Source organism: Symphodus melops (assembly GCF_947650265.1).
Source record: "Symphodus melops genome assembly, chromosome: 8".
NCBI lineage: Eukaryota > Metazoa > Chordata > Actinopteri > Labriformes > Labridae > Symphodus > Symphodus melops.
In genome coordinates this window covers 1,475,518-1,502,589 of record NC_136698.1, presented here as the reverse complement: position 1 = coordinate 1,502,589, position 27,072 = coordinate 1,475,518, and the positions used below count along the sequence as shown (strand labels likewise).

The window sequence follows — 27,072 nt, the reverse complement described above, 5'->3', positions numbered from 1 at the left end:
TCGTGTTCTTACTAGAACTAGGAAAAGGGACCACATTACTCCTGTATTGGCTTCTCTCCATTGCCTCCCTATAAAATCTAGAATAGAATTTAAAATCCTTCTGCTCACCTACAAAGCTCTAAACGGTCAGGCACCATCCTATCTTAAAGAGTTAATTGTACCGTACTATCCATCAAGAACATTACGTTCCCAGAATGCAGTTCTGCTCGTGGTGCCTATAGTCTCTAAAAGTACTATGGGAGGTAGAGCCTTTAGTTATCAGGCACCGCTCCTTTGGAATCGTCTACCAGTCGGGGTCTGGGAGGCAGACACACTAGGTACTTTTAAGAATAGACTTAAAACTTTTCTTTTTGATAAATCTTATAGTTAGGGCTGGCTTAGGACCAGCTCATAGTTATGCTGCTATAGGTCTAGACTACCGGGGGAACTGGCACCAGGATCTCTTATCTCTCTCTCTCTCTTTCTCTCCTAACTTTCATATCCGATTACTGCTTGTCACTATCTTTATATTCCCTGTCACTTTAAGGGAAATGTAATTCAAAACATTAGATTGAAAAGAACATCAGACCAGTCAAACTGGAATGATCACTGTGAGAGGGAGCAGCCTGTCAGGCTGCTGCAGTAAACTGGTTTCTCTGTGCGTCACATCAGCAAACACTGTAGCACCAAAGACGACGAGAATCGAGCAGAGAACTGAAGAAGTGTGAAGCTGGGTGAGTGTTTATTCAGAGTTTTTATGGGTTTAGATATGGCTTTAACTTCAGTAAAGTTAGAGAGATATTCACAGAGCTTTTTTGGTCAGAGTTGATCCTGGAAAGAAGAATGTGTGAATATATTTCTAACTTTACTGAAGTCTTAAGATCAAACTGTTACTTCCTTCTCTTGTTTCTTGAACTTTGATCTCACAGTGAGTGTTCCTGTTTTTCCTCTCAGACTGACTTCAGATCAGAACATGAATGTGGAGGACAGAGCAGAGTCTCCTGTACCCAGCTGTGTGTCTCTGAAGAGTGATCTGTCCAAAGATGAAAATCCACATTTCAGTAATGAACCTGGACCCTCAGACACAAAGTAAGAAAACCTAACTACTCATTTTCACTTCAGATTTAAGTTTTACTCAAATCAGTCTGAAAACTTCAACTTTGTAAAGAGAAATCATTTGATCATTTAAAAAATACTTTAACAAATCCGATACTATATTATACTAAAATATATACTATAAAAATCTCTTAAAAATATAAACAGCCAATCATGGTATCAGGCCGTCTGAAGGAGTGTGTAGTTTGATCCAGCAGATGGCGCTTTCAGTGTAACTGAATCACCACTGTGTGCAGGTTGTTCATTCAAAACAACAGCAGCTCCTCGTTTGGGTGCCCAGACTTCTGTTTGTTGTTGTTGTGCTATCTAAAGAGGTATTCATGTGATGGAGATATGACTGTAAGTTTGTTCTTGTAGATTTGATTTGAGCAGACAGAGAGCAGAGTCTCCTGTACCCAGCTGTGTGTCTCTGAAGAGTGATCTGTCCAAAGATGAAAATCCACATTTCAGTAACGAACCTGGACCCTCAGACACAAAGTAAGAAAACTTAACTACTCATTTTCACTTCTCATGTTTCCTTGTAAAGCTGTAATCTAATCTAATGCCTGACACACACTAAATGATTAAATGTGGTCCTGAATTTATGACATCCATCTAACTCTATGCTTCCTGTTTGCTGTTGTTCCCATGGTAATGTTTGTTGTGCTTCCTGCTTCAGTCAGATTGCTTTCCTATTGGCTATTGGCCCGTTCCATGTGACATTTCACAGAGTCCGTGCTCGGCTGTCTTCTGTGTTCTCCCCACACAAAAGGATTTCTAATCATACATACTGAACATGTTTAATATTTACCATTGCCAATAGGGGTGACCCTGATCGTGTTCCGAGCAGATCTGGGAGTTTAAAATTAGGCCTGGTTGATTTTATTGAAAATGTTATCAAAATAAAAAGTTTCACGGAGCTGCTATGACTGTTATGCCCCATTTCCACACAGCAGTCTGGTACTGATCGGTACAGTTTGGTAAGGTTTGGTTCGATTAAGCCTGATCCCGTTTGCGTTTCCACAGCCACCCGTGCCCTCTTTGGTAAGCGCTGTGTAAGCTGGATGTCAATAGCCGCTACGCTAACTGCTAACAGCTAGCCGCTAACTAATAAATTCCACAAAAGGTGAAAAATGTGACACAAACAAAACCAATGCTGGAAGACATCCAGTAGTTCATCTACTCTGTCACTGTCATGTGACTCTTTATTACAAAAACTCAATCAGGCTTTGTTGCAGAGAAGGCTGTGTGCGGTGAGGAGAAATGCCTGTGTATTACAGTCAAAGACTGACTGTAAAGACTGAGGGGATTTGTTTGCCGACGTCACACTGGAAGTGACTATTCTTGCGACCAATCAGCGGACTGCAGTGGTTAACTTCACCTTTTCGGGTCGGCTCGATATTCTTGGCAACTCAACGGAGCGGTCCCAAAAAGCTAGACGGTACAGATTGGTTATTTGGGAATCTTTCCCGGGATTAATGTATGGAAACACAGCGAAATGCGTGCCGTACTGAGACGAACCAAGCCGAACCGCTCGGTGAAAACGGGGCTGTAGTTGCTGGCTAACACTTAGCCAACTGGCCCGCTGCTTACTGAGGGTCCACACTGTTCATATTATTGACTATACGGTCCACACCAACACTGATTTGGGACGTTTGGTCATTTCTTTCAGCATGTTTTTAATGTCTTATATTGTGTCAAAGAATGCTACTCATTTTTGTATGATTGTAAATATTCCAAAATGTTTCCTAACTCCAAAGCACAAAATGCTTCAAAGAGAACAACGTTTTTTATGAATGTGACCTAATTTGACACAAATTGATGCATTTAGCTTTAACATGCAGACATATTTCTGCTCTCCTGGGTGAATCAGTTTAGTTCTAAAGACATGTCTTCACAGGGGGGCGAAGAGGACTCATGTTAGAGAGGAGCAGACGTCCTGTCCTGGGTGTCAGGACGTCCTGAAGGATCCCGTCTCTACCAGCTGTGGACACTGGTTCTGCAGACAGTGCATCACATCATACTGGGACCAGTCTGGTTCAGCAGGAGACTCGTCCTGTCCTCAGTGTGGAAAAAGATCCAGACCAGGATCTGGACTGCAGACAGTCAGTCAGAGCAGCACTGAACAAAGTAAGACTTTACACCTTTGTGCTTCTGTGATCTCCTCCTAAAACACGACTTTTATTGGTCAATGTCAAAAGTCTAGAAATTAAAACTCTTTTTACTTCTTTTACAAAAATATCTGAAAACAATAATCAGATTGTATCATTCTCTCTTTCAGTAGATAGAGGTCAGCAGGAGGTTTTAGATCAACATAAGGTCAGTCTGAGGACGAGATGTGAACATGTGACTGAAGGAAGTGATGAAACAGGAAGTAGAGCCCCCCTCAACAGGATCTACACTGAGCTCTTCATCACAGAGGGGCAGAAAGAAGAGGTGAACACCCAACATGAGGTGAGACAGATGGAGACAAACTCTAAAAAGAAGACCGTCCATGAGACTCCAATCAAGTGCCAGGACATCTTTAAAGCCTTACCCAACCAACAGAAACCAAAGACAGAAGCTCAACCCGACCAACAGGAACCAAAGACAGGAGCTCAACCCGACCAACAGGAACCCATCAGAGTGGTTCTGACAAACGGCGTGGCTGGTGTTGGAAAAACCTTCTCAGTGCAGAAGTTCACTCTGGACTGGGCCGAGGGCTCAGAGAACCAAGACGTCAGTCTGCTGATCCTGCTTTCATTCAGGGAGCTGAACTTGGTCAGAGATCAGTGCTACAGTCTTCTTGAGCTGCTCCGTGTTTTCCATCCAACATTACAGAAGGTGGCAGCAGAGACGCTCGCTGTCTGTAAACTGTTGTTCATCTTTGACGGCCTGGATGAAAGCAGACTGTCATTGGACTTCACAAACAAGGAGGTTGTGTCTGATGTCACACAGAAGTCATCGTTAAACACACTGTTCACAAACCTCATCAAGGGGAATCTGCTCCCCTCAGCTCTCATCTGGATCACTTCTCGACCTGCAGCAGCCAATCAGATCCCTCCTTCATGTGTCGACAGGTTAACAGAAGTACGAGGCTTTACTGACGCCCAGAAGGAGGAGTACTTCAGGAGGAGGTTCAGTGATGAAGAAGATCTGTCCAGCAGAATCATCTCACACATCCAGACATCCAGGAGCCTCCACATCATGTGTCTGATCCCGGTCTTCTGCTGGATCACTGCCACAGTTCTGGAGCACATGATGAGCACAGAGCAGAGAGGAGAGCTGCCCAAGACCCTGACTGACATGTACTCACACTTCCTGCTGGTTCAGACAAAGAGGAAGAAGAACAAGTATGGTGAAGGACATCAAGCGAGTCCACATGAGCTGACGGAGGCCGACAGACAAGTTCTTCTGAAGCTGGGGAGGCTGGCGTTTGAACATCTGGAGGACGGAAACATCATGTTCTACCAAGAAGACCTGGAGCGGTGTGGTCTGGATGTCACAGAGGCCTCGGTCTACTCAGGAGTTTGTACAGAGATCTTCAAAACAGAGTGTGTGATCTTCCAGAAAACAGTCTACTGCTTTGTTCATCTGAGCGTTCAGGAGTTTCTGGCTGCAGTCTACATGTTCCACTGTTTCACCGACAGGAACACAACAGTGCTGGAGGCTTTTCTGGGAGAAAAGGAGGGAGAATCAACTCTTGATCTCCAAAATAAAGCAATGAATGAATCCAAAAGGGAAACTATACCGTCTCCAGAGCAAGATTATCTGAGCATGTATCAAAGCAGTGAAGATGATGTGAATGAAGACGACGAATATGGCTACAGAGGAAGCAGTGAATATGGTGGGAATGAAGACGACGAATATGGCGACGGTGGAAGCAGTCAATATGATGAGAATGAAGAAGATGAGAATGAAGAAGACGAATATGGCTACAGAGGAAGCAGTGAATATGGTGGGAATGAAGACGACGAATATGGCGACGGTGGAAGCAGTCAATATGATGAGAATGAAGAAGATGAGAACGAAGAAGACGAATATGGCTACAGAGGAAGCAGTGAATATGGTGTGAATGAAGACGAAGAATACGGCGACAGAGGCGAAGTAGACAACACTCGTTTAAAAGTCTTTCTGAGTAGAGCCATGGAGAAATCCCTGAAAAGTAAAAATGGTCACCTGGATCTGTTTGTTCGTTTCCTTCATGGACTGTCTCTGGAGTCAAACCAGAGACTCTTAGGAGGCCTGCTGGGTCAGACAGACAACAGTCCAGAAATGATCCAGGGAGTCATCAACAACCTGAAGGAGATAAACAGTAAAGACATCTCTCCTGACAGAAACATCAACATCTTCCACTGTCTGATGGAGATGAAGGACCTCTCAGTCCATCAGGAGATCCAAGAGTTCCTGAAGTCAGAGAACAGATTAGAGAAGGAGCTCTCTGTGATCCACTGCTCTGCTCTGGCCTACATGCTGCAGATGTCCGAGGAGGTTCTGGATGAGTTGGACCTGAAGAAGTACAACACATCAGACCAGGGACGATGGAGACTGATTCCAGCTGTGAGGAACTGCAGGAAGGCAGAGTAAGTCCAGATGTGATGAGTATTATAAATCAGTGTCATGTACTAACTTACTTATTTTAATTCAAACTAAATATAATCCTCACTGTTCACCAAATAGTCTTCCACTGTTCATGTTCAGGGGAAATTGTCAGTCATAGTTTCTTTCACACCTGATGTTTTTTTAGCTTTTTGTCCTGAGTTGAAAAATTGGGCGGCATCTGGCTTGTTACATAAACACTGTTTCCTACATATAGATGATGCCTGGTATATTTCTGTCCACCCAAGTAGCTTATGTTTCCATCCTGTTTTTATTCAATTTTTCATTTACTAATAAACCTGGGGGGAGGACCTCACGGTTCCTCAGGAGGACCACTGAAGAGGTCCGTTCTTTGAGCCGCTCTGAACACAATCAGTATGAAAGGACTTGACGGGTCACAGGGACCGTGCGCCCCCACCTCAAGAAGCATGAATCAGGTTTAACAAAAAGTTCCCTCTTGACTCCTGGTGAGAGATCAGACGCAGCAGAACCTCTGAGAAAACCCAAGAGTGCAGAATCACATCAGCAGAGAGAGAGGGAGTAACAAGTACATCTCTCTTCTAACAGCTGTTACTCTGTGCTTTGTGCAGTGACATGGGCAAGTTACTACATGTTTAAAAAAACAACTAATAACATTTAAACCTTTAGTGTTTTACTAAACGTTTAAATGTTTAGAAGTCACACCTCCAGTGCCCAACCTTTTTTGAACCTAGATCTGCTTATAAAGTTTCCAGTCTGCAGAGAACTAGCAGTCCACATACAGAGCTGTAGACATTGCTGACAGCCTTCATGCATTTAATAAACACACAACAAACAGAAAATAAGTCCAGATATAAGAAATGACAGTTCTGTGAGTCGTACAAAATAATACAATACATTTACTAACATACTTTTTATTTTCTTTCTCTAATCTTACAGTTGATTTAATTGTTAGGTTTGTATTTATGTGAAATGTTTTTCCTCCAACATTAATGTTGTTTTTTTGCCACAAACAACTTGAATCAGCTGAATTTATCCACACTCTTGATATTCTGTTCTTTATAGAGTTCAGCACAGAATCAGCAGTGTTGGATTCTGGCGAGCCATGTGCTCTTAACAAAGGACTCAGGCCTGTATCCCCTTTTTAAAGCCTGAGTAAAGTGTTTAGGAGGGAAAAACCGAATGGAATTTACAGAGAGCACCCCCCGGCAATCTGAAATGTAAATATCAAACAATTCTGTTCGAAATCATATTTTTCTTTCATATGTCACAACAGACTCGTTAACTGTAAACTCTCAGAGATTCACTGTGACGTCGTGGCCTCAGCTCTGAGGTCCAACCCCTCCCATCTCAGAGAGCTGGACCTGAGCTACAACGACCTGCTGCAGGATTCAGGAGTGAAGCTGCTGTGTGAGGGACTGCAGAGTCCAAACTGCAGACTGGAGACTCTGAGGTCAGATCACTGACTGTAATGTAATATGTGTGTGTGTGTGTGTGTGTGTGTGTGTGTGTGTGTGTGTGTGTGTGTGTTTGTGTGTGTGTGTGTGTGTGTGTGTGTGTATGTGTGTGTGTGTGTGTGTGTGAACAGGTTGTTTAAATTTGTATTCTATCATTAACATGTATTTAAATCTAAAGCACATTCTTTGATTGATGGTGAACTTGGCACAGTATTGACTGTTGCATGTTTAGTCATCTCCTGTATTAAAATCTGATCGAATGTATTTATTTCACATCAATCCTTCTAAATGTCTGAACAGTTTGTAGAGTGACTTCCCGCCTGCCTTCATGACTCATTAGATTGTTAGATGGTCGGGCCTCTGATCGAAGAACAGCTTCTTGTACGGCTCACAGGTTTAACGAATGTGTGGTGATAATCACAAATAGTTTTTTGTTTTTTTTGAAGGGCAGCTGTGGCTCAGTGGGTAGAGTCATCGTCTCTCGACCGGAAGGTCGAGGGTTCAATCCCCAGTTCCTGCGAGCAAGATGTCCGATGTGTCCTTGGGCAAGACACTTAAACCTGAATTGCGTACTGCGTACTCTTGCTCTGTCAGGGTGTACGCAGTTCGCTGCTCCTGTGGTGAAAAGAATTTCAAAAAAAAAAAAAGTTAATGAGCCTCTCATCACCTTTAACTTCCAAACAAGCTCCATATGAAATACACAGATCCAGAGAAGAGCAGCACAAAGACATTTAGGAGTGTAGAGAGGACTCTGACAAACCTCCATGAACTGTCCTTTAGTAACAGATCACATCATGACGGGACGTGTGTTTGGATGGATTGTCTGATTTTATTGTCATATATGCTGGACCTCATCATTCCTAATGAGAGTCCACTTTACAAGAGATCTCAGGTACATTTGTTTATGAATCATTCTTCCCCTCTTTCATACCGTTCATGTTTTTATGATTATATATCAAATCAACTCTGTGATTTAAACGTACTGTGAGGAGGTTTGATCTGCTGATGAAACACACTCAAAGTAATCTGGATTTCTCTTTATTGGTTGTCTAAAGTCAATCAATCAATTTTTATTTGTACAGCTTCAATTCATGACAGGTGTTTTCTTGCAACACTTTACAAAAAGCAGGTAAAGGACCTTACTTATTGCTATATTACAAGAGCCCAGCTTAATCCGTCATAGCATGGCAAGAAAAAACTTCCTTTTAACAGGCAGAAATTTTCAGCAGACCCGGATCATGACGGAACAGCCATCTGCTAAACTGCGCTGGGCTTGAAATGGGATGGGGGAGATGTGACAAGATGCAGAAATGAGGGTAGGAGGGTAGGATAGGATGGGCAGGGGCGGGGGGGTTGTTTGGGCAGGCCATCCTCATCAACAGTCCCAAGGAACCTAAGAGAGCTCAGGAGCTCCCAGACACATGAGGAGAATCACAGGACGCTGTCTGGAAAAGCTTTTCTTTACATTTCCTACAGAAGAGATTCACACTGATTCATAGTTTGTAGAGTTTAAAGAAATCATGAGTGTAACTACTCTGGTCCGCTGAAAAAGGACTCCATGCTTCTTACTGATGTCCACAGACGTTTATTTCTCTTTCAGAAGTCTCAGTAGCCATAGAACATCGTGGAACACCGTGAAAACTAAAATTAGAGACAAATTCTATGTTTCAAACTCATATTCATATCAACATTTACATAAATCACACATTCAGTTGTAACAGAGCAACAAAGCATTACAAAATGAAGTTTACCTTGTGCGCCTGTTTGACCAGCAGTAGAGTGGTATTGCAGGGTGTTGTAAAGTGAGTATTATTAATTCATGTTAAACCTAACTCGGTTAATCAAAGCTTTGCCTACACCCACTAGGGGAAGTTGTTGTTTATATTATTAGTTGTTGTTGGATTACAGGTTTTCCTGTTTTCTGCCAGGTACTTGAATGCGACTTGATTTGTACCCACGATTGCCGCACAGTGCCGTATCCCACGTTCCTATATACATTCTCTGCTGTTTTATATAAAGAGTAACAAACATGGACATAAAGTTGTCGACTGGTTCCTGTCTATGAGTAGAAGTTATCACACAGGGAATCCTTGTTGTGTCTTATTTGCCGTTCTACAGACCTCTCTGACCTTTTTCTCCATCCGTTCCACGAACGCCTCTCTCGTCTTTTCTTCCACTGTGGAAGATAATCTCCCAAAATAAAATAAACAAACCAAACTATAATGCCGTGTTACTCATAGCCCCAAACAATCGTGCAATAATCAAACCGATCAAAATAGAAAAGGGGAGAAATCTCCTACTTCCTGTTACCATGGCAACTCATACGCTACAATGAAGAGGGTTTTTTTATTAGGGAATACTGTACAGGACACGATCAGCATAGAGAGAAGAGGTTTGACTTTGTCCACAGGGGGGCGCCAAAACAGACACATAATAAAAGTTCCTCACAGGAGCTTTGAGTGTTTGAATATAAGAATGATCAGGAAGAACTGAAGTATTAATGCATCCTAATCAAGTCCTTCAATGCTGGAATGAACAGATGATGATCACATCAGTGTGTTCATGTGGACAACATCACACATTCATGTATAAAGCTCACTGTCCTCTACATTTACATCTTGTAATCTTTATTCAGATTGGAGCTCTGCAGTTTGTCAGAGATCAGCTGTTCTTCTCTGGCCTCAGCTCTGACGTCCAACCCCTCCCATCTCAGAGAGCTGAGCATGAGTGGGAACAAGCTGCAGGATTCAGGAGTGAAGCTGCTGTGTGAATATCTGCAGAGTCCAAACTGCAGACTGGAGACTCTGAGGTCAGATCACTGACTGTGTCATTCATTTGAATTTAAATTTCGGCAGATAATTTATTTGGGAGATTTTTATTTAATGAGTTTGTTAAATAATTTAGAGATCAGATTTGAACATGTTTTTATGACTCTGTGAAGTAAAGTTGAACAAGGTGCACATGAAGCCTCTGGTTTCCTCTGGTTCTGTTAAGAAGTGAAATCATGAAGACTTGTGATTCAATAATGTGTGATTTGATAAATGTAGTAACATCACAGAGCAGACTGAGATCAGCAGCCTGTTCTTCATCTGTGCACATGAACAGCTGGATGAATGTTGAGCTGACATTTGGAGGATTTAGATTTAGTCAATACACAATCAGAAATGATCCTCTAATCATTTAGAGAAAACTTGATTCATCAGGACAAAGTGATGTTGAGATACTCATCACAACCTGAACACATGTGACTGGATTATACATTATTTTTACATTTACTCTACATCTACATCTTTTATTCTTTATTCAGATTGAGTCTCTGCCATTTGTCAGAGATCAGCTGTTCTTCTCTGGTCTCAGCTCTGAAGTCCAACCCCTCCCATCTCAGAGAGCTGGACCTGAGTCAGAACAGGCTGCAGGATTCAGAAGTGAAGCTGCTGTGTGATCTTCAGAAGAATCCAAACTATCGACTGGAGACTCTGAGGTCAGTCTCTGTGTCCTCTAGTAAACCCTCATCAAAGGTCATAAATATATTTAGATTCTGGTTTTCTTGTGGAAGAAATCCTTTTCTAAGGTCTACACTAAGAAGAGAGCGTTCAGTTTCTATGCTCCGTATATCTGGAACAAACTTCCAGAAAACTGCAGGTCAGCTGAAACTCTCAGCTCTTTTAAATGAGGTTGAAGACTCGCCTGTTCAGCTGATGACGGGAGCCTGTGTAGAAGATGATTGATGATTTCTGTGATCTGTCTTCTCTCATTAGGTGCTGATGATGATCTCTGACAGAATGTGAGCGGTCAGGACGCTGGTGGTGCAGAGAGCAGCAGCTGCGTCCTGATGATCCATAGAGGATGAACCTCCACCATCTTGTACATGGAGAAGCTCTGCAAGCTGAGGAGAGCTTCATCCATCAGGGACTGACTGAGGAATCACATCATAGTTCACTTCACTTATTGTGCAAAAGGTCACCCACTTTACTCATTCTGCTCACCGTTCTGTTCTTCGCCTCCGGTCACTTAACGCTTGTTTTTATAATCACCTTTAAAGAAATGTTCACTTTGTGTGTGTGTTCAGAGACTCCGTACTGAACGTCTTTTAACCTGCAAACCACCAAAAAAAGCCCTTTTATGTTTGTGACTTCTACAAGAAAGGAGCTCAATAGTGACGTGAGCTGATTTACTTTCCTGTTCTGATGACTTATAAATGATGTGTCATAAGAAAAGCAACACAAGGAGGAATAAAAATGTATTGTTGGATGTGTTTTGCAGTTTGACTTCTTTGTCTGCACACAGTCAGACATTTACACCGTAGTGCTTTCTGTCCATGCAGAACTGAGCTGTTGGCTTAGATGTGTAAATCAGAGTACAGCTCTTCTTATTGGACAGCTGGAGGAGAATGTTTGAAATATATGGGCCTATCACAAAGTGTTTCAGGTGCAGGAGATGTGTCCGGTCATTTTCCATTTCTCTGCTGTGGAGGAAAGTATAAGATGTGTGAAATAAGAAAGAAGCATGTTTATGCTCGTGTGCGTGTGATAAAGTGTTCAGTATACGGACATACCGAGTAAATATTGAAGCACTGCTTCATTGAGAAAAAAAACACTTATGAGGTGATGAAACTTGAACTCAGTATTCAAATGGCAGTGTGACGTGGGGGTCGAGAGAGGAAGTGTCATGAGACAACTTCATCGGTTCCACCCAGGAGTGTCCAGGATGACAGCGTTGGCTAGGAGCTCTGTATGGAGACCAAAGCTGGACAAAGAGGTGGAGAATACAGTAAAAACCTGTACGACATGTCAGGAGCATCGCAACGTACCGGCACCAGCCCCATTACACCCCCGGGATTGGCCCGACAAGCCCTGGAGTCGCATTCATGTGGATGATGCCGGACCGTTGAGAGGAAAAATATTTTATTGTGCTCATAGATGCACATTGAAAATGGATGGACGTGTATCCAGTGAACTCTGCTACTTCAGCCAGCACAGTCGAGTGCCTGCGTACCAGTTTGAGTCACCATGGACTGCCTGAGGAGTTGGTGTCTGATAATGGCACTTGTTTCATCAGCACAGAGTTCAACGTTTTTATGAGTAAAAATGGTCCCCGTCATGTGACCTCTGCACCCTACCATGCCTCCAGTAACGGGTTAGCAGAGAGAGGGGTACAGACATTTAAGAGAAGGAGGAAAACAATGTCCAGAAGGCACACTGACAGCCAAAGTAGCCAGAGTGTTATTTAGCTACAGAGTGACACCTCACGCTACAACAGGCCAATCACCAGCAGAGCTGCTTCTCGGGAGGAAATTACGTTGCACTTTGGACTCGATCCCCCCGGACCTGAACGATAGAGTGCAGAAAAAAACAAGAAAGACAAGATCACCACAAAAAGGCAAAAGAACGCTGGTTTAAAACAGGAGATTTAGTGCTGACCCAGAACTTCAGCCTTGGATCCAAGTGGATTCCAGGAATTATTGAGTCAGTGACAGGGCCGGTGTCTGGATCAGATTCATGCTCACCACCAGAGACCAGAAAGAGGCAATGAACAACAACAGAGGGCTTCAACTCAGCCCAACACAAAAGATGAAGCATGGCTGGATGCTGAGGAGGTTGTGCTCAGTGGTGACCAGTTTGAAGCGGCAGCAGCTACAGAAGCTGTAGGAAGTTCAGATGTAGAACAAAGAGCTGGGGCAAACAAAACTCCAGTGAAGAGACTGGGAAAATGAAGACGCCCAGATATCTCAAAGACTTCCAGTTGAACTAAGAGAAAGAGACTCATGAATAAGGTGGTCTTAATAATAAAACAGGAAAAGAAAGTCATGTGTTAGAACAGCTTGAATGTTAATAATCAATAAGTAATACATGTGTATAACCTGCTTAAGGAGGGAAGGATGTAATAACTGTGCAAAGTGTAATAAAAACAAGTTCAACCACTGGCCCACTAGGTGGCAGCAATCCTCTGTTGTTACAGTTAAAGAACCTACAGCCCAGGACAGAACAAGTTGAGTTAATGTTGTACCCGCTCTGCACACTGTTTCACCATGAAGGAAATAAAGCTCCTTCAAAGTGCAATAAGAACACAGTGACTCGTTTCAGTCGCTGCATCTGTTTTGGGAGTCTTTCATTTGATTTGGATTCTGACATCATTTATAAGGGATACAGCTTCTACATTTATAATATTCGTTATATATAGAACTTACAAAGCATAGAGCATGAAGGGCTTTCAAAATAAAATGCATTGATGTATTTGTATTAAAACAGCATTTAAACAAATACATATAAAGACAGGAAGTGAAGTGAAGTGCTGTGCATCTGCAGGTGTGTTTGCATTACTCTATAATCAATTTAGCATCATTTTTAAGTTTTCATAGATCAGCTCCAGCCACAGACTTCATGTCTTTCCATTTAGACTTCTACAGAGAGGAACATATTCATGTATGACACGATCACAGACTGTCATGCCAGCTCGATCATCTCTGGAAAAGTCCTGGAAAATGATCTCTGGAAAAGAGTGGGAACACTGGTATTCAGCAGAAACTAAAAATACTAAAGTCCTTCATTTTTTATCTCTCAGATTGTGTTCACCTGTGTCGTTAGTCTCTCACTTGTTTCTGAGTTAGTTTATCATGGAAGCCCATTTCCCCCCCTGTGATGCAAAAAAGATCCTTTCAGTCAATATGAGTTAGTGTCTCAATACAATATATTTGATAATATGCTGAGTCATCATTTTGAGATAAAAACTCATTATAATGATCAAGATCATAAAGTGGTTGGAATGAGCCACACACACACACACACACACACACACACACACACACACACACACACACACACACACACACACACACACCTAAGCGTAGACCCCTCCCCTCTGTGCACATAATCAATGTCATGTGAGGAGGCGGGACAGAGAAAGTGAAAGTGTTCAGTTCAGACAGGCTCCATTTTAGGTGGAGAGAATCGAGCAGAGATCTGAAGAAGTGTGAAGCTGGGTGAGTGTTTATTCAGAGTTTTTATGGATTTAAATGTGGCTTTAACTTCAGTAATGTTAGAAAGATGTTCACAGAGCTGTTACTGTGTTTCAAGAATGTGCAGCCGGTCTCTGCGCGTTCGAGCCACTCCCGGCTGTGCGTGAAGGACTGAGGCCTCATATTATAAAAGAGAGCGGAGAATCCACACTAAAAATATCGTTCTAACTTTACTGAAGTATGTCTGCCAATAAAACTGTTACTGCCTTCTCTTGTTTCATTTTACCGTCAAGTTTGTTTTCATGGATCACAAACTTTGCGTGGGGAAAATGCGTACGCCAGTTTCAGGCCCCATTTTGTGCGTGCTGAACGGTTATAAATGAGACCCCAGATTCTGATTCTGAAGTTTATTTCTAACATGTGTAAGTAGCAGAAAAAAGTAAAGTGAAAAAAACAAACAAACAGCAAATCAACAAGAATAATTAAATGAACAATATTAATATGATCCCATCATGTCCAAAAAGGAGAAGGATGAAGGAAGCTTATTTTTACCAACTCCTTCTCCACTACCTAATAACACTCCTTTATACATATTTACATATACAAAAAAATACAATAGAAAATAAATAGTAGACAATAAGTAAATAGATATAATTAATTAGTGAAAACAGCTGATTGTTAAAGCCACTCTTCCTCCATGTACCTCATGAAAACCATGTGTTTGAACCTCTTTTTAAAATGGGTCATGTTAGGACATTGCTTGAGCTCTATACCCAAACCGTTCCACAACCTCACTCCACAAACAGAAAGACAAAAACGTTTTAACATTGTTCGTGCCCGTTGGTGTTTTAAGTTGAACGGCCCCCTCAGCCTATAACCCCCATCTCTGGCTTCCCCAGCGCGAGAGGACGGCTTGTTTGAAGGAAGATCCGCTTGTAGCGTGCAGTCTACGTTGCTGTGATTGTAAAGAGGTGTCGGTTTTTGTAAGTAATGTTCCTCTGATGACTTATTGATCCGGGAAGAAGAATATGTGAATATCTTTCTAACTTTACTGAAGTACGTCTGCCGATCAAACTGTTACTTCCTTCTCTTGTTTCTTGAACTTTGATCTCACAGTGAGTGTTCCTGTGTTTCTTCTCAGTCTGACTTCAGATCAGAACATGAATGTGGAGGACAGAGCAGAGTCTCCTGTACCCAGCTGTGTGTCTCTGAAGAGTGATTGGTCCAAAGATGAAAATCTAAATTTCAGTATTGAACCTGGACCCTCAGACACAAAGTAAGAAAACCTAACTACCGACTTCAGAGCTGAACCTTTACCTTCCCACTTAAAGTAAGCCTCCTGATAAAAGAAACAGACCTGGAAACCTTCTCATCATCCACAGCTGTGTCGCCCTTTTTGTATTTACAGCTTCTTTTATATTATTATCATCAGAGAGTTGATCAAACATTCACGTCATAGACATTTAAAACGTGTTTGTTCTTGCAGATTTGAGAGATCAGAGCCTCCTGTACCCAGCTGTGTGTCTCTGAAGAGTGATCGGTCCAAAGGTGAAAATCCACATTTCAGTATTGAACCTGGACCCTCTGACACAAAGTAAGAAAACCTAACTACTCATTTTCACTTCTCATGTTTCCTTGTAAAGCTGTAATCTAATCTAATGCCTGACACACACTAAATGATTGAATGTGGTCCTGAATTTATAACATCCATCTAACTTTTTGCTTCCTGTTTGCTGTTGTTCCCATGGTAATGTTTGTTGTGCTTCCTGCTTCAGTCAGATTGCGTTCCTATTGGATATTGGCCCGTTCCATGTGACATTTCACAGAGTCCGTGCTCGGCTGTCTTCTATGTAAAGAGAAATCATTTGATCATTTAAAAAATACTTTAACAAATCCTATACTATATTATACTAAACTGTATGCCATAACAATCTCTTAAAAATATAAACAGCCAATCATGGTATCAGGCCGTCTGAAGGAGTGTGTAGTTTGAACCAGCAGATGGCGCTTTCAGTGTAACTGTATCACCACTGTGTGCAGGTTGTTCATTCAAAACAACAGCAGCTCCTCGTTTGGGTGCCCAGACTTCTGTTTGTTGTTGTTGTGCTATCTAAAGAGGTATTCATGTGATGGAGATATGACTGTAAGTTTGTTCTTGCAGATTTGAGTGGAGCAGACAGAGAGCAGAGTCTCCTGTACCCAGCTGTGTGTCTCTGAAGAGTGATCTGTCCAAAGATAAACCTCCAGATTTCAGTAATGAACCTGGACCCTCAGACACAAAGTAAGAAAACCTAACTACTCATTTTCACTTCTCATGTTTCCTTGTAGAGCTGTAATCTAATCTAATGCCTGACACACACTAAATGATTAAATGTGGTCCTGAATTTATAACATCCATCTAACTCTATGCTTCCTGTTTCCTGTTGTTCCCATGGTAATGTTTGTTGTGCTTCCTGCTTCAGTCAGATTGCGTTCCTATTGGCTATTGGCCCGTTCCATGTGACATTTCACAGAGTCCGTGCTCGGCTGTCTTCTATGTAAAGAGAAATCATTTGATCATTTAAAAAATACTTTAACAAATCCTATACTATATTATACTAAACTGTATGCCATAACAATCTCTTAAAAATATAAACAGCCAATCATGGTATCAGGCCAGACTTCTGTTTGTTGTTGTTGTGCTATCTAAAGAGGTATTCATGTGATGGAGATATGACTGTAAGTTTGTTCTTGCAGATTTGAGTGGAGCAGACAGAGAGCAGAGTCTCCTGTACCCAGCTGTGTGTCTCTGAAGAGTGATCTGTCCAAAGATGAAAATCCACATTTCAGTAATGAACCTGGACCCTCAGACACAAAGTAAGAAAACTTAACTACTCATTTTCACTTCACGTTTCCTTGTAGAGCTGTAATCTAATATAATGCCTGACACACACTAGAGGATTTTTAAAATGTGAGAGAACTAAAATGTTTCAAAGAGATCAACGTTTTTTATGAATGTGACCTAATTTGACACAAATTGATGCATTTAGCTTTAACATGCAGACATGTTTCTGCTCTCCTGGGTGAATCAGTTTAGTTCTAAAGACATGTCTTCACAGGGGGACGAAGAGGACTCATGTTAGAGAGGAGCAGACGTCCTGTCCTGAGTGTCAGGACGTCCTGAAGGATCCCGTCTCTACCAGCTGTGGACACTGGTTCTGCAGACAGTGCATCACCCCATACTGGGACCAGTCTGGTTCAGCAGGAGACTCGTCCTGTCCTCAGTGTGGAAAAAGATCCAGAACAGGAGCTGGACCGCAGACAGTCAGTCAGAGCAGCTCTGAACAAAGTAAGACTGTACACCTTTGTGCTTCTGTGATCTCCTCCTAAAACACGACTTTTATTGGTCAAAGTCAAAAGTCTACAAATTAAAACTCTTTTTACTTCTTTTACAAAAACATCTGAAAACAATAATCAGATTGAATCATTCTCTCTTTCAGTAGATAGAGGTCAGCAGGAGGTTTTAGATCAACATAAGGTCAGTCTGAGGACGAGATGTGAACATGTGACTGAAGGAAGTGATGAAACAGGAAGTAGAGCCCCCCTCAAAAGGATCTACACTGAGCTCCACATCACAGAGGGGCAGAAAGAAGAGGTGAACACCCAACATGAGGTGAGACAGATGGAGACAAACTCTAAAAAGAAGACCCTCCATGAGACTCCAATCAGGTGCCAGGACATCTTTAAAACCTTACCGGACCAACAGGAACCAAAGACAGGAGCTGAACCCGACCAACAGGAACCAAAGACAGGAGCTCAACCCGACCAACAGAAACCCATCAGAGTGGTTCTCACAAACGGCGTGGCTGGTGTTGGAAAAACCTTCTCGGTGCAGAAGTTCACTCTGGACTGGGCCGAGGGCTCAGAGAACCAAGACGTCAGTCTGCTGATCCTGCTTTCATTCAGGGAGCTGAACTTGGTCAGAGATCAGCGCTACAGTCTTCTTGAACTGCTCCGTGTTTTCCATCCAACATTACAGAAGGTGGCAGCAGAGACGCTCGCTGTCTGTAAACTGTTGTTCATCTTTGACGGCCTGGATGAAAGCAGACTGTCATTGGACTTCACAAACAGGGAGGTTGTGTCTGATGTCACACAGAAGTCATCGTTAAACACACTGTTCACAAACCTCATCAAGGGGAATCTGCTCCCCTCAGCTCTCATCTGGATCACTTCTCGACCTGCAGCAGCCAATCAGATCCCTCCTTCATGTGTTGACAGGGTAACAGAAGTACGAGGCTTCACTGACGCCCAGAAGGAGGAGTACTTCAGGAGGAGGTTCAGTGATGAAGATCTGTCCAGCAGAATCATCTCACACATCCAGACATCCAGGAGCCTCCACATCATGTGTCTGATCCCGGTCTTCTGCTGGATCACTGCCACAGTTCTGGAGCACATGATGAGCACAGAGCAGAGAGGAGAGCTGCCCAAGACCCTGACTGACATGTACTCACACTTCCTGCTGGTTCAGACAAAGAGGAAGAAGAACAAGTATGGTGAGGGACATCAGGCGAGTCCACATGAGCTGACGGAGGCCGACAGGGAAGTTCTTCTGAAGCTGGGGAGGCTGGCGTTTGAACATCTGGAGGACGGAAACATCATGTTCTACCAAGAAGACCTGGAGCGGTGTGGTCTGGATGTCACAGAGGCCTCGGTGTACTCAGGAGTTTGTACAGAGATCTTCAAAACAGAGAGTGTGATCTTCCAGAAAACAGTCTACTGCTTTGTTCATCTGAGCGTTCAGGAGTTTCTGGCTGCAGTCTACATGTTCCACTGTTTCACCGACAGGAACACAACAGTACTGGAGGCATTTCTGGGAGAAAAGGACGGAGATTCAACTCTTGATCTCCAAAATAAAGCAATGAAGGAATCCAAAAGGGAAACAATACCGTCTCCGGTGCAAGAAAATCTGAGCATGTCTCAAAGCAGTGAAGATGATGTGAATGAAGACGACGAATATGGCGACAGCGGAAGCAGTGAAGATGATGAGAATGAAGAGGACGAATATGGCGACAGCGGAAGCAGTGAAGATGATGAGAGTAAAGACGAAGAACACGGCGACAGAGGCGAAGTAGACAACACTTGTTTGAAAGTCTTTCTGAGTAGAGCCATGGGGAAATCCCTGAAAAGTAAAAATGGTCACCTGGATCTGTTTGTTCGTTTCCTTCATGGACTGTCTCTGGAGTCAAACCAGAGACTCTTAGGAGGCCTGCTGGGTCAGACAGACAACAGTCCAGAAATGATCCAGAGAGTCATCAACAACCTGAAGAAGAAGAGCAGAAATATCTCTCCTGACAGAAACATCAACATCTTCCACTGTCTGACGGAGATGAAGGACCTCTCAGTCCATCAGGAGATCCAGGAGTTCCTGAAGTCAGAGAACAGATCAGAGAAGGAACTCTCTGTGATCCACTGCTCTGCTCTGGCCTACATGCTGCAGATGTCCGAGGAGGTTCTGGATGAGTTGAACCTGCATAAGTACAACACATCAGCCCAGGGACGATGGAGACTGACTCCAGCTGTGAGGAACTGCAGGAAGGCAGAGTAAGTCCAGATGTGATGAGTATTATAAATCAGTGTCATGTACTAACTTACTTATTTTAATTCAAACTAAATATAATCCTCACTGTTCACCAAATAGTCTTCCACTGTTCATGTTCAGGGGAAATTGTCAGTCATAGTTTTTTTTCACACCTGATGTTTTTTGAGCTTTTTGTCCTGAGTTGAAAAATTAGGCGGCATCTGGCTTGTTACATAAACACTGTTTCCTACATATAGATGATGCCTGGTATATTTCTGTCCACCCAAGTAGCTTATGTTTCCATCCTGTTTTTATTTAATTTTTCATTTACTAATAAACCTGGGGGAGGACCTCACGGTTCCTCAGGAGGACCACTGAAGAGGTCCGTTCTTTGAGCCGCTCTGAACACAATCAGTATGAAATGACTTGACGGGTCACAGGGACCGTGCGCCCCCACCTCAAGAAGCATGAATCAGGTTTAACAAAAAGTTCCCTCTTGACTCCTGCTGAGAGATCAGACGCAGCAGAACCTCTGAGAAAAACCAAGAGTGCAGAATCACATCAGCAGAGAGAGAGGGAGTAACAAGGTCGGCTGTCCGTTGTAACGGGTCTGGTCTTAAAGGAAGGGGTGCCAGTCAGAGTCAGTCTGACAAATAATAATACTTTAAACTTAAACAAAGAGACCTTAAACCCGCACAAACAAACGTGCACAAACAACAGGTTCAATACAATTTTACATTAAATATATACAACAGAGATCAGTTCAGTTTTCATTTGTCTATTTGAAGTTCAATGAGGACGTGTTTAAAAAAACAACTAATAACGTTTAAACCTTTAGTGTTTCACTAAACGTTTAAATGTTTAGAAGTCACACCTTCAGTGCCCAACCTTTTTTGAACCAAGATCTGCTCATAAAGTTTCCAGTCTGCAGAGATCTAGAAGTCCACATACAGAGCTGTAGACATTGCTGACAGCCTTCATGCATTTAATAAACACACAACAAACAGAAAATAAGTCCAGATATAAGAAATGACAGTTCTGTGAGTCCTACAAAATAATACAATACATTTACTAACATACTTTTTATTTTCTTTCTCTAATCTTACAGTTGATTTAAATGATAGGTTTGTATTTATGTGAAATGTTTTTCCTCCAACATTAATGTTGTTTTTTTTTGCTACAAACAACTTGAATCAGCTGAATTTATCCACACTCTCGATATTCTGTTCTTTATAGAGTTCAGCACAGAATCAGCAGTGTTGGATTCTGGCTAGCCATGTGCTCTTAACAAAGGACTCAGGCCTGTATCCCCTTTTTAAAGCCTGAGTAAAGTTTTTAGGAGGGAAAAACCGAATGGAATTTACAGAGAGCACCCCCCGGCAATCTGAAATGCAAATATCAAACAATTCTGTTCAAAGTCATATTTTTCTTTCATATGTCACAACAGACTTGTTAACTGTGGACTCTCAGAGATTGACTGTGACGTCGTGGCCTCAGCTCTGAGGTCCAACCCCTCCCATCTCAGAGAGCTGGACCTGAGCTGGAACAAGCTGCAGGATTCAGGAGTGAAGCTGCTGTGTGAGGGACTGCAGAGTCCAAACTGCAGACTGGAGACTCTGAGGTCAGATCACAGACTGTAATGTGTGTGTGTGTGTGTGTGTGTCTGTGTGTGTGTGTGTGTGTGTGTGAACAGGTTGTTTTAATTTGTATTCTATCATTAACATGTATTTAAATCTAAAGCACATTCTTTGATTGATGGTGAACTTGGCACAGTATTGACTGTTGCATGTTTAGTCTTCTCCTGAATTAAAATCTGATCGAATGTATTTATTTCACATCAATCCTTCTTAATGTCTGAACAGTTTGTAGAGTGACTTCCTGCCTGCCTTCATGACTCATTAGATTGTTAGATGGTCGAGCCTCTGATCTAAGAACAGCTTCCTGTACGTGTGTGGTGATAATCACAAACAGTTTTTTTTTTTTTTTAAAGAGCAGCTGTGGCTCAGTGGGTAGAGTCATCGTTTCTCAACCGGAAGGTCGAGGGTTCGATCCCCAGTTCCTGCGAGCAAGATGTCCGATGTGTCCTTGGGCAAGACACTTAAACCTGAATTGCGTACTGCGTACTCTTGCTCTGTCAGGGTGTACGCAGTTTGCTGCTCCTGTGGTGAATAGAATTTCAAAAAAAAAAAAAAGTTCATGAGCCTCTCATCACCTTTAACTTCCAAACAAGCTCCATATGAAATACACAGATCCAGAGAAGAGCAACACAAAGACATTTAGGATTGTAGAGAGGACTCTGACAAACCTCCATGAACTGTCCTTTAGTAACAGATCACATCATGACGGGACATGTGTTTGGATGGATTGTCTGATTTTAGTATCATATATGCTGGACCTCATCATTCCTAATGAGAGTCCACTTTTCAAGAGATCTCAGGTACATCTGTTTATGGATCATTCTTCCCCTCATACCGTTCATGTTTTTATGATTATATATCAAATCAACTCTGTGATTTAAACGTACTGTGAGGAGGTTTGATCTGCTGATGAAACACACTGAAAGTAATCTGGATTTCTCTTTATTGGTTGTCTAAAGTCAATCAATCCATTTTTATTTGTATAGCGTCAATTCATGACAGGTGTTATCTTGCAACACTTTACAAAAAGCAGGTAAAGGACCTTACTTATTGCTATATTACAAGAGCCCAGCTTAATCCGTCATAGCATGGCAAGAAAAAACTTCCTTTTAACAGGCAGAAATCTTCAGCAGACCCGGATCATGACAGAACAGCCATCTGCTAAACTGTGCTGGGCTTGAAAATGGGATGGGGGAGATGTGACAAGATGCAGAAATGAGGGTAGGAGGGTAGGATAGGATAGGATGGGCGGGGCGGGGGGGTTGTTTGGGCAGGCCATCCTCATCAACAGTCCCAAGGAACCTGAGAGCTCAGGAGCTCCCAGACACATGAGGAGAATCACAGGACGCTGTCTGGAAAAGCTTTTCTTTACATTTCCTACAGAAGAGATTCACACTGATTCATAGAGTTTAAAGAAATCATGAGTGTAACTACTCTGGTCCGCTCAAAAAGGACTTCATGCTTCTTACTCCACAGACGTTGATTTCTCTTTCACAAGTCTCAGTAGCCATGGAACATCGTGGAACATCGTGAAAACTAAAATAAGAGACAAATTCCATGTTTCAAACTCATATTCATATCAACATTTACATAAATCACACATTCAGTGGTAACAGAGCAACAAAGCATTACAAAATGAAGTTTACCTTGTGCGCCTGTTTGACCAGCAGTAGAGTGGTATTGCAGGGTGTTGTAAAGTGAGTATTATTAATTCATGTTAAACCTAACTCGGTTAATCAAAGCTTAGCCTACACCCACTAGGGGGAGTTGTTGTTTATATTATTAGTTTTCGTTGGATTACAGGTTTTCCTGTTTTCTGCCAGGTACTTGAATGCGACTTGATTTGTACCCGCGATTGCTGCACAGTGCCGTATCCCACGTTCCTATATACATTCTCTGCTGTTTTATATAAAGAGTAACAAACATGGACATAAAGTTGTCGACTGGTTCCTGTCTATGAGTAGAAGTTATCACACAGGGAATCCTTGTTGTGTCCTATTTGCCGTTCTACAGACCTTTCTGACCTTTTTCTCCATCCGTTCCACGAACGCCTCTCTCGTCTTTTCTTCCACTGTGGAAGATAATCTCCCAAAATAAAATAAACACACCAAACTATGATGCCGTGTTACTCATAGCCCCAAACAATCGTGCAATAATCAAACCGATCAAAATAGAAAAGGGGAGAAATCTCCTACTTCCTGTTACCATGGCAACTCTTACGCTACAATGAAGAGTTTTTTTTTATTAGGGAATACTGTACAGGACACGATCAGCATAGAGAGAAGAGGTTTGACTTTGTCCACAGGGGGGCGCCAAAACAGACACATAATGAAAGTTCCTCACAGGAGCTTTGAGTGTTTGAATATAAGAATGATCAGGAAGAACTAAAGTATTAATGCATCCTAATCAAGTCCTTCAATGCTGGAATGAACAGATGATCACATCAGTGTGTTCATGTGGACAACATCACACATTCATGTATAAAGCTCACTGTCCTCTACATTTACATATTTTATTCTTTATTCAGATTGATGAAGTGCAGTTTGTCAAAGATCAGCTGTTCTTCTCTGGCCTCAGCTCTGAAGTCCAACCCCTCCCATCTCAGAAAGCTGGACCTGAATTGGAACAACCTGCGGGATTCAGGAGTGAAGCTGCTGTGTGAATATCTGCAGAGTCCAAACTGCAGACTGGAGACTCTGAGGTCAGATCACTGACTGTGTCATTCATTTGAATTTAAATCTCGGCAGATAATTTATTTGGGAGATTTTTATTTAATGAGTTTGTTAAATAATTTAGAGATTAGATGTGAACATTTTTTTATGACTCTGTGAAGAACAACGTGCACATGAAGCCTCTGGTTTCCTCTGGTTCTGTTAAGAAGTGAAATCATGAAGACTTGTGATTGAATAATGTGTGATTTGATAAATGTAGTAACATCACAGAGCTGACTGAGATCAGCAGCCTGTTCTTCATCTGTGCACATGAACAGCTGGATGAATGTTGAGCTGACATTTGGAGGATTTAGATTTAGTGAATACACAATCAGAAATGATCCTCTAATCATTTAGAGAAAACTTGATTCATCAGGACAAAGTGATGTTGAGATACTCATCACAACCTGAACACATGTGACTGGATTATACATTATTTTTACATTTACTCTACATCTACATCTTTTATTCTTTATTCAGATTGGAGCTCTGCAGTTTGTCAGAGATCAGCTGTTCTTCTCTGGCCTCAGCTCTGAAGTCCAACCCCTCCCATCTCAGAGAGCTGGACCTGAGAGGGAACAGGCTGCAGGATTCAGAAGTGAAGCTGCTGTGTGATCTTCAGAAGAATCCAAACTATCGACTGGAGACTCTGTGGTCAGTCTCTGTATCCTCTCGTAAACCCTCATCAAAGGTCATAAATATACTTAGATTCTGGTTTTCTTGTGGAAGAAATCCTTTTCTAAGGTCTACACTAAGAAGAGAGTTCAGCAGCGTTCAGTTTCTATGCTCTGTATATCTGGAACAAACTTCCAGAAAACTGCAGGTCAGCTGAAACTCTCAGCTCTTTTAAATTGAGGTTGAAGACTCGCCTGTTCACAGCTGCCTTTAACTAAATTATTTTAATAAGATTTTAAAGTTTCACTTTGAACTCTTTTTGTATTTCTACTTTATCTATTTCAATTAATTTCATTTGTTTTTATTTTTCAGATTTCATAATGTCAGTGTTGTTTAAATGTTCTATTTGAATGTTTTTTCCTCTGTCGTGATGCTTTCGATGTCTTGTGTGAAGCACTTTGATTTGTCTTGTTGAAATGTGTGACATAAATAAAGTTGCCTTGCTTTATTAAAGCTGTAAATCTGGACTCTGATGACTTTCAGCTGATGACGGGAGTCTGTGTAGAAGATGATTGATGATTTCTGTGATCTGTCTTCTCTCATTAGGTGCTGATGATGATCTCTGACAGAATGTGAGCGGTCAGGACGCTGGTGGTGCAGAGAGCAGCAGCTGTGTCCTGATGATCCACAGAGGAGGAACCTCCACCATCTTGTACGTGGAGAAGCTCTGCGAGCTGAGCAGAGCTTCATCCATCAGGGACTGACTGAGGAATCACATCATAGTTCACTTCACTTATTGTGCAAAAGGTCACCCACTTTCTACAGTTTTCAGTGAAGACGGCCTTTATTCCAACACTCCATTTTCACCTGAACACCCCATGCACATCAACAACGCCCCCCTTCTGCACCTATCACTGACCTCCGACCTTTGTCCGTGTTGTCATCATAACTACACCTCCGTGAGGCATCGCACAGAGAAGACTCCTGCACCCCTCACCTCGGTTCTCTGGACTTCTACTTCATCATCTTCGTTTCTGTGAGTCCATGCCTCTTAAGGTTCTTCTGTGCACTTTTATGTTCTTCTTAGTTGATGCTCGTTCACAATTCAAAAAACTTTATTTGTCCCCTCGGGGCAATTCAAGGGCACACAGAGCAGTAAATTGTAGCGGGTCCCGGCTAGGTCTCCGCTGGCAGATATATAGATAACCCTCGGATAGGAGCCCTGTAAATACTGGGAATATTACAAGGAAATCAGTGACGCAGGACAACAGTTGCTCGTTCTAAATTCACCGGATTATGTTTATTTTCATACTTGAATTCAACTTGTAACTGCATTTAAAGATCTGTTATTTTGTTGTTTTGTAAAGTAACACTAAGGAATTGAAAGATGGAAGCAGCTGTTGTTTACATGTCTCCCGTTTGAGCCTGGCTCTCTCTTCCCCCTCCTGGTTACCTTGTTTTTCTTGTGAGCAGAGTTGTCTTGGCTGGTTGAGTTATTCCGTAGTATTTACTCGCGTAGCACGTCTGTGGCGCTGGCGTGATGTGTCTGCAGTCCGAGCTGCAGTAAAGTCTCTCTGGCGCATGTGGTCGTCAGGTCGTCAGGGTTGTTGTTTCTGCTTGTCGTCACAAACTCCCAGAGAAGCCAAACAAAAAGAAACTGACTGTGTATCATAGTCCTGCAGTCACAGGGTAACGCCTGGTTTATACTTCATACTTTTATACTTTATACTTCATACTTTTATACTTTATACTTCGTCACGTCAACGCTGTGCCCTCGGCGTAGACCGGACACCGTCGTTTTGCATTTACAGTTCTGGGTTGAGGGAACGCGTTGCTCTGCAACACTCGTTAGCTCACTGAGGAACCTGGACGAAGAAATGCACTTTCGCTACTTTCAAATGTCAATCAGCTGATTTTCTAATATTTCCGTTGTGACCAGAAAGCAACTGCCGGAAATGTTTTGAGTGGACCAATCACCATTCTTATTCATGTTATTCTTTTCATGTGACAATTGTGTTTATTCTATTTCTTACAAAAACTACAAACCAGTACTTGATCATATTTGACATTTATTAAAATAATACTCTTCTTCTTGCTCTCTCTCTGCTTTTCATGGTCTCCCCCTTCCCCCACCTATATCAAATGAAGCTTCGGGTTTTTAAACCTGAATTCATGCGTGCTGTCCCTCTTTTATGTTTTGAGTCCTGACTGGTAAATCCAAAGGTTAATTCAATTCAATTCAAAAAACTATATTTGTCCCCGGGAGGCAATTCAAGGCTTTAACAGACGGTATTAAAAAAAATGGTCAGAACTGATCCTGGACCCCCGCCCCGAGGACTACAACCTCTACACAAGCTAACCAGCAGGCCATCAGCAGCCCAGTAAGACTTCAACCTTTACTGGTTTCAGACTTTTCTTATTCTCCTCCTCCTCTCGTGTTCATGTCCACACAAACCAGAAAAAAAATCACCAAATGAGAAAGTTGCACTCACGTCGTAAAATGAATCCT

The 27,072-nt window shown here is 42.2% G+C and overlaps 1 protein-coding gene across 1 annotated transcript; it reads left to right on the top strand.

Moving 5' to 3' along the window:
- Positions 1 to 603: 603 nt before the first annotated feature.
- Positions 604 to 27,005, top strand: LOC306828546 (uncharacterized protein). Its single transcript, XM_079351066.1, has 19 exons — positions 604 to 713; positions 934 to 1,068; positions 1,453 to 1,572; positions 2,975 to 3,204; positions 3,356 to 5,636; positions 6,908 to 7,084; positions 9,724 to 9,897; positions 10,396 to 10,589; positions 13,977 to 14,067; positions 15,185 to 15,319; positions 15,530 to 15,637; positions 16,205 to 16,324; positions 16,780 to 16,899; positions 17,142 to 17,371; positions 17,523 to 19,623; positions 21,048 to 21,221; positions 23,765 to 23,938; positions 24,429 to 24,602; positions 25,170 to 27,005. The coding sequence occupies exons 2-19, from the start codon at positions 953 to 955 to the stop codon at positions 25,174 to 25,176; spliced, it is 6,726 nt and encodes a 2,241-aa protein (XP_079207192.1). The 5' UTR covers positions 604 to 713; positions 934 to 952; the 3' UTR covers positions 25,177 to 27,005.
- Positions 27,006 to 27,072: the final 67 nt, after the last annotated feature.